Below are 8577 nucleotides of genomic sequence, written 5' to 3' on the forward strand. Positions count from 1 at the left end.
CAGTGGGGACGCATTTTGGTCCCGGTCCACGACCAAAACATGCGTCCCCACTGTTTGGGAAACAGTGGGGACGCATTTTGGTCCCGGTCCACGACCAAAACATGCGTCCCCACTGTTTGGGAAACAGTGGGGACGCATTTTGGTCCCGGTCCACGACCAAAACATGCGTCCCCACTGTTTGGGAAACAGTGGGGACGCATTTTGGTCCCGGTCCACGACCAAAACATGCGTCCCCACTGTTTGGGAAACAGTGGGGACGCATTTTGGTCCCGGTCCACGACCAAAACATGCGTCCCCACTGTTTGGGAAACAGTGGGGACGCATTTTGGTCCCGGTCCACGACCAAAACATGCGTCCCCACTGTTTGGGAAACAGTGGGGACGCATGTTTTGGTCGTGGACCAGTTTTTATGGATCACAAGTGTGATTTGGGGTCCTAAGCATGAATACAAAATTAATATTAACATCTTAAAACCAAAATGTTGAATTGTGGGTTTGAGCTCACATGCCCTTTTAATCAAAAGGGGGGGTAACTACCTGTAACTGGCTGGGAGGAGGAGTAGGACTAGGGCCCTATACGTCCTCTCTTTTTTTTTCTCGTTTCCTCCATATAATAGTTTTTAAAGTATAATAAAAAAAGTTCACGTAAATTGCACGCCGCGTTCATGATTTGAGGCTTTTTTTCAAAATGGGCCAATCCTGCAAAGCCAATGTTAGCCAATTAGGATGGAATATGAAATATTGGACAGATCCGTCTTGAACACATGACTATAGAGATACTGTGTAACGATTTCTGGGATTTTTGGTCAGAATCAGCAGGAGTAATATCAAAATATGTGTTTTACAAAAGTCGTCCTCCTGGTGGCGCTACAACAGGCCGTTCTGGAACATTTGGGGCAGAGGTTCATCGTTGGCATCCAGGGAGTGTGTGTGTGCAAAATTTGGCATCGACCAGGTTAACGGTGTCGGAGATTAGCTGGTAACAGACGGATGGACATACACACACCCACACACGGATGGTGTGCAAAACATACTCTCTCCCCATGCCTTTGGCCTGGTGGAGACAATTAACATAGATTTTTACAATATAAATTGGGAGTCCCAGATATAGAAGTGCCATTAAATGGGGGTCCATAGCCTAATGCATATCAAACTGGGGGTCCTTGAACTTTAACGAGTTGAGAATCACTGCTAGAACCGTAAAAATCTTCTCTTATGGGGGTCCCTGGCATAACTTTTCAAATGGGGCTCCGCGGGCTAATTAGTGTCAAATTGGGGGTCCTTGACATGAAAAAGTTTGGGAACCACAGAATTAGAGGTCTCTGGACTGTAAGGAGATGCGTTTAATACAATTCTAAATGGAAATTGTTAATGTCGACACCAGGAAATTAAATGTAGGGCAGTAACCCCCAAGTAATTATGCATTTATATGGAGTGCTGCAAAGTTTGAATGATTTATAATGAGACCGGTAGTGAGTAATATGGAGTGCCTCATGAAAGATGTTGACATTTTGAATAGTCTTTTTGGGGGGGAAGTTTCTCCATGAAATTGCGACCTCATATTTTTCTGGAGTGCTGCAACGTTTGAATGATTCATAGTGAGACAGGCAATCGTGGAGTGACTAATAAAATAAAAATCACACACGTGTGAACTGAGTGTTGCAATTCCCCCCCCCCCTTCTCTCTCTCTCTCTCTCTCTCTCATTAGAGACACAGCACTACCCCTCTCTCTGTTTCTGGCGCCCCCTACTGGTATAAATAAGTCACATACTCGTGCTCATTTACACAGGTACACAGGTACCTACACAGGTACACGGACATTGCTGGTTGTAGGAGTGGTTGCACCACTTAAAAAATATGACAACAATTTGAATCTTTTTTTTTCTTCTAAATATCAGGTGCATTGGTTAATTGCAGAAAGAAAATAAAATTGACATCAAAGACACTGTTTGTTTTTTTGTATTTCAGGGTTCTCAGTCTTCGCTGAGTACCCCAGCTATGAACGAACGGACGGTAGCTTGGGTCTCCAACATGCCACATCTTTCAGCGGACATCGAGAGTTTGCGACCTGCCCGTGAAGGGCAGCTGAAAGAGTACTCCAAGAGCATGGACGAATCACGACTTGAAAGGGTCAGTGCTCACCCCACAAATAGTTGTAGTAGGAATTGTGATGGTAAAGATATTATAGAGATTGTATAAGTAAACTTTATTTATTTAAGGGTCATTTAGATTAACAAGAGAAAAAGCATTGCATACAGAACAAAAACAAAATGATAAACCTACAGTATAAAAGCATTAAGAACTACACATATCAAACAAAGTGTTTAGATATACAATTGAGTTATTAACATTGTCTTAAAACCATCTGTGTCAATTTATATTTGAGAGCTTGTTAAAAGTGTGAGAACTAGTCCTAAAGATTTAGAAGGCATTTGAAGATTCAGCCTCAGGTCGTAATGGGTTAAAACACGCCAGTGACTGCATTCTTTAAAACATACTGTATTTTGTGTTTGTTTTTCAGGCGAAAGAATATGAGGAAGAAATATATTCCTTGAAGGAGAGGCTGAAGATGTCTCACCGCAAACTGGAGGAATATGAACATAGGCTGTTTTCACAGGAACAGCAGACCAGCAAGATCCTGCAGCAGTACCAGCATCGCCTGGACGACAGCGAACGTCGACTGAAACAGCAGCAGATGGAGAAAGACAGTCAGATCAAAGGCATCATCAACAGGTGACATATTTAGAAGCTTTTTGAGGAGAACAAATTGAATACTCCTTTTTAGCGGTATTGACACGATAGAAAGCAAGTCAGGAGCGTATGAGAAGAGCAGTCGAGGGGCCCAAATTATTGAAAGAAAAAACTCCCGCACACTATTATAAAATTATTTAATGGGAATACAGCGACGATTCTGTCTTTTAGACCTTCATCAGGTTATCCTAATTATCCCATTAAAACCTGAAGCCAATTCTACAAATGTCTTCTTAAACGAGTAGTTCTCAAACTTTTTTGTGCTTGAAAATGAGCCAGCTTATAAGTCGTTCAGGCAGAACCATTTAGTACAGATTTCCGATAGCATTCCGAGCGTCTCCCTAGGGAGGTCCTCGCTGCATGTCTCACTGGGAAGAGGTCCCATGGCAGACCAAGGACCAGGGTGGGATTACATCTCTACACTGGCCTGGGAACGCCTCAGGATCCCCTCGGGTTCCCCCAGGAGGAAGTGACTAATGTTGCTCAGGCTGGAGCTCTCTGCTGGAACTGTTGCCCCCATGACCGATTCCAGATAAGCGGTTGAATATGGATGGCCTGTTCTAAACCACTGTTCTAAGTCCTAAGAGTTTTCTGAAAAACGTATGTTGCTATATTTATAGCTAAATCACACAGATGCTTTCCCAGTTTTAATGGAGTTAGCCTAATGAAGAGCTAACCAAACTTTCTTGCATTTGAAGACTGTGTACGGGAGATTTTTTCTTTCACAGGAAACGCGTTTATTTGAGAGGGACGGCACATATTAATGAACACAACACATACAATGCCTTGTAATTACACTGGATTTAGCAAGAATGCTAGTTTCCAACCGTAGTCCCCCATACAGATAACAAGACACAATAAAACAAGAGCACATATTAATTACTAAAAGGGTACAAACAGAAGAGAATAAACAACAGTAAAAAAGGTCAAGCATTGACCTAAAATTCAAGACTAAGAAAACTAATAAAATGTACATTAGCCTATTTAAAAATGTTCACATATACATGAACCATGGTGCTGTGAGAGATCTATGCCAATGTAGAAAGTGCACAAGCTGGTCGAGCCACACCAGCTGCCTATAATGGGTTAGAGGGGGTTCCCAAAAATCTCCATGCCATAGCCTATGGTTGTGCTACCCCCACTCCCAACTCTGAAAAGGCTTTAAAAAAAATGAAAATAGCTAGCTACATCTCACAACTCACTGCGATGAAATTTGTTATGAGCTTGTAGTTTTTCTCTATCATTTTTAACATACACTACATATAGCCAACTGTATCCACTTTTCCTCTCCTTTAACTAATTTCCCCTCCTTGGCCTGCCCGGTATGGCGAGCTTTCCAGCATCTGAAACGGTCGAGAAATGACAGTTATCGTGTTGCAGCTTTCCGTGCTCATCCATGCTATGATGCGTAGACATACAGTACATACATACATAATTAGGGACACAGGGGACCATCCGGACCCCCAGGAACATGGCCAGGTGGCCTGCCCGGTACGGCGAGCCTTCCCGTGTCCAAAACAGTCGAGAAATGACAGAGTTATCGTGTTGCAACTTTCCGTGCTCATAACGTGCTCATCCGTGCTGGGATGGACATGCATACATAGGGACACACATACTGTATCTGCGTAATGGAGCGGAGGCACCGCTCAAAAAAGAAATAAAAAAGATGTAGATTCCAAGCTCATTATTAACGGGCCAAGGGGATTCTGTACGAGTTAGTTGTTTTCTTTGCCGAATGCATGCAATTTGTCTAATTCAAAACTGCAAAGCTGCAAGCAAAGAACGTTTATGCACAATTAATTCCAAGCAATAGAGCACCGAAGTCTGACATCACTTTCAGTAGAGGGTGCCAATACACAGGTTCATGTATTTTTTTATTTGCAGTGAAATCTCCATAGGGTGATTTTAGGTCGCTTCATATAAGAACTGTGTTTGAAAAATTAACCGACCACCCCGGTCTTTCTGTCAGGGGAGTGGCTGTGCGTCGTTAATGATGTCCATTTATATTTGATACAGCCAGTTTCTGGAGAAAATGGAATTAATGTGGCCGCAAAAGCCTTGAAACTACATATGAAGGCAATGTCGCTGCTAATATACGTCACGCCCAGCTGTCAACACATTGCTTTCCTGAGATTCCTTGTTGACATAAGCTCAGCTGGTGGTGACTCGACTCGTACTAACCACGAAACATTACATATCAATAAAATAAAAATAAACGTAATTAACATTCAATTTCTGTTGTGCGACGGGCAGATGCTTTAAATGCTTAGTATGAGGTATAAAATACAGCAGCCTTGTGTTCATAAAACAGAAAGATTGGGTATTGGGTAAGACTGAAATTATGTATCTTTCAGGACCTTTCACTGCTTTGTCTCAACCATTACTCAATGGCTCTGGTCTCAGCCACCGTGGTGGATATTTTGACATTCCGTATTTATTTATTTTTTATGTTGCCACTACTGTTGGAGCAGCCATAAACTACACAGGTTCATCTCGATTTTCTGGACATCTTTGTAATGTTAGTGTTAGTAAAAAAGCAGGTAAAAGAGTAAAGTTTGAGGCAAACTAACATCAGTCACTCTGCCGTTCACTGTAGTGGAAGAGATGCGCCCGGTGAGGGTTTAAACCCCGCAGCTACGTCGAGTCCGCCTACAGGAAATACGTAGGCTGCGACCATGAGACCCGCTACGGAATCGGTCTATAGAAGCAGCTGGTAGAAGTACTGTAGCCATAAATATAGCTATAGTATATCTCCATTGGCCATGTAATGCTAAGTCAAAGATATTCATTTCAGTACCATGTACTGCTACTAAGTCAATGATATTGGTATTTGTGAATCAATGTGTGTTGTTTTGTATCTTTTTGTTCCCAGACTCATGGTAGTAGAGGATGAGCTGAGAGGGAGTGCCGATATTAAGGTTTGAATCATGACAGGTCTGTTTTTATTATTTGTGTTGCATGACTTCTTGCGTCTACACTTTTTAGAATACTTACTGTATATTTGTAAATACTTCAAATGCAAACTTTTACGAGGCCATCCAAGAGCAGATTCCATTGTCTTTGTTATGTCCAGGGCTTCTGTGCTGAATCCATCGTCATTCAGCTGCAGGACAATAGCAAGGGGAATATTATTGCTGCTTCATTACTTTACTTTATTTGTTTATTTTGACTCGATCGGTCAATTCTAAAGTTAACTTTGGTTGACTGAAGCTTTTCTGCTAATACAACTTTTGTAAAACGTAGATGCTTTGGAAGACTCTCTGATCTAACATTGACCTTTTTTAAAAGAGTACTTGCAGACACAAACAACGCAGAGCCTATTTACAGCACACCACGATTTTTAAATTAAAAAACAACAAGCAAGAATAGGCAAGACACAGATAGTAAACATTTACCAGTCACAACTTGGCCGATAGCCCATTTTATTTTACTCTTTCTACTGACAGTGTGTACTGTACTGTACTGACAGAATACTGTACATGCCATTTTACCATACTGCACATTGTTTACTGACTGCACACTGCATATTATAACCATACCGCTGAAATTGTAATTGATAATGAAGTAAATGAACATCATCATATATTACAGCGTATCACATTGAATCGCACTGAATCAAGTCAAAATGGATCGTTCGGTATACAATTGTATCGTCATACATATATGAATCTCATCGTCTTATAGTCAAAATCATACAATTAGTCACACACGTTACCGCAGTGAAATTTGTTCTCCGCATTTCATCTCTTGGAGTGGTGAGCCGCAGTGTGGCCGCACTCGGGAATCATTAGTTGAATTGACTCCTAATCCAACCCATTGATGCCGAGTGCCAAGCAGCGAGGCATTGGGTCCCATTTTTACGGTAGCGAGCTCAAGTTCCTTGGAGTACACATCGAGGAGGAGCTCAAGTGGGACACACACATCACATAATATGTGGTGTGTGTACCTCATAGGCCAACAGGGACTATACTGGCTTCGCCTCCTGAAGATGTACAGAGTTAGTCCTCGCATCCTCAGCCTGACAGGACACTTTCAATGGTGCTGTTTTAGTACAATCTGTGTTACAGCCTGGAATAGAAACTTTACTACCCGAGAAAAGAAAAACATACAGTGTGGCGCACTCCAGGAACTGTACAGGAAGACGTGCGTAGCCAAAGCTCAGTGCATCATGAAGAAGAGGCAGGGCAAGGAGATCTAGGAGATACCGTACTATCGAGGGCAAGACCACAAGATTTATGAACAACTTTCACCCGACTACCATCAGACTGTTGAACAAGACATGTCCACTGTGGCACCACCTGTCAATCTGGCCTCAGACTTTGCTTTCCTCATGGACCTACCTGAGGATTTATTACCATACCACAAGCAAGTTCAACCTTTCGAAGACTATGAGGTTGAACTTGACACTTGCCAATAACCTGCAGCACCTTAATCTCATGTACAAGACACTGATACTCTAATGTCTATTACATGAACTGTATACACCAGCTGCTATGCTCATGCACCTTATTTCTAAACCTCATTTACATAATGTTTGGATGTGATATGCTGTGGTAAACATGTAGATTCCTTATTTTTCTTCCCTTCCCTTATATCCTGTTGAACACCTGCAAACCTGTGATGTGACAAAGATGATCTGGTCATTTACTATATCACAATTGTGAGCTTGTATAGCTACTATTTTTGAGTGGCGCCTCCGCTCCATTACACAGCTATGTGTGCCCCTATGTATGTATGCCTATCTATCTGTCCGAGCACGGACAGCTGAAACACCTCGGCAATACCACGGGATGGCACTATTGAGCAGCGACACACACACACACACACACACACACACACACACAGAGAGAGAGGCCAGTACAGGGAGAAGTACAGTACGATTAGTACAATACGGTACAGCACAGTATGATTAATGCAGTGCAGTACAGTACAATACCGAGTAGTACATTAGACTTATCCAAAGCAGTCCCTCAGCCCTAGGGTAGTTTTGAATTCCCTTGATGCAGAGTTTTAAACACTCATTTCTCATGCATGCCGGTCCTACCTATACACCTAGGGACTGCCCAATTAATATGTGTGAACAGCAACTACTCAGAGAACCACATAACTAAGATCCATACTTCTTCTCTCCCTTTAGCCTCTCAACTTATACGGTGGGCAGCCGGGATCCTGACTGCCCAAAAAAGATATAAGCCGAGCTGATTATGATCCATGTTCAAGGAGGCTCCGATCTTACCGCAAAATACACAAATAAGAGACACTCCACCTGCCTAATTCTTGCTCGGAGACCAGCGGGAGTCTTTGAGCATTTGTCTAACACTTTGCACATACTGAAACTTTGCCTGTACTAGAAGTTGACAATCAGCTTGAAAACAAAAAACTAAACATGCAGTAGATGTCTGCATGTATTGACTGAAATGTAAGCCAATGCCACAACCATGGCAATATTGAACTGATATTTGTCTTCATTTAAGCAGACAAATACAGTTTGTGCAAGACGTTGGGGAAGAAGATGGAATCACATACTAGGAGAAACTGGCTTCTCACGTAAGTTTCTGTTGGCAGAATGTATAGTCTTTTGATGTTTTTACTACTATCCCACATGGCGATGCCTAATAACATGCGACGGCTCATCATTTGCAAATCATTTGCTGTCTACAATGCTCAAATAGAGGGCCCAAGTAAGGAGCTGTGCTCACAAAATCAAACGTGTTGTATTCAAATGCAATCATTTAGAAAAGGTACATTCATTGAGTAATTACTTGCTATGAAATGTATTTCTTAACCCTAGAACACTAAACCCAACTTTTGTCAAACCATCACAATT

At 42.1% G+C, this 8577-nt stretch overlaps 1 protein-coding gene across 1 annotated transcript in view; it reads left to right on the top strand.

The window, feature by feature from the left end:
- Positions 1-8037, top strand: part of syngap1a (synaptic Ras GTPase activating protein 1a) — a 28502-nt gene extending 20465 nt beyond the window's left edge. Inside the window, exons 17-20 of the mRNA XM_080787583.1 lie at positions 1968-2129; positions 2521-2732; positions 5623-5684; positions 7888-8037. Coding sequence (XP_080643709.1) covers positions 1968-2129; positions 2521-2732; positions 5623-5674 — 426 coding nt within the window. The 3' untranslated portion in view covers positions 5675-5684; positions 7888-8037. The remainder of the gene's footprint in view (positions 1-1967; positions 2130-2520; positions 2733-5622; positions 5685-7887) is intronic.
- Positions 8038-8577: the final 540 nt, after the last annotated feature.

Source organism: Protomyctophum bolini (genome assembly GCF_963924005.1).
Source record: "Protomyctophum bolini genome assembly, chromosome: 17".
Lineage (NCBI taxonomy): Eukaryota > Metazoa > Chordata > Actinopteri > Myctophiformes > Myctophidae > Protomyctophum > Protomyctophum bolini.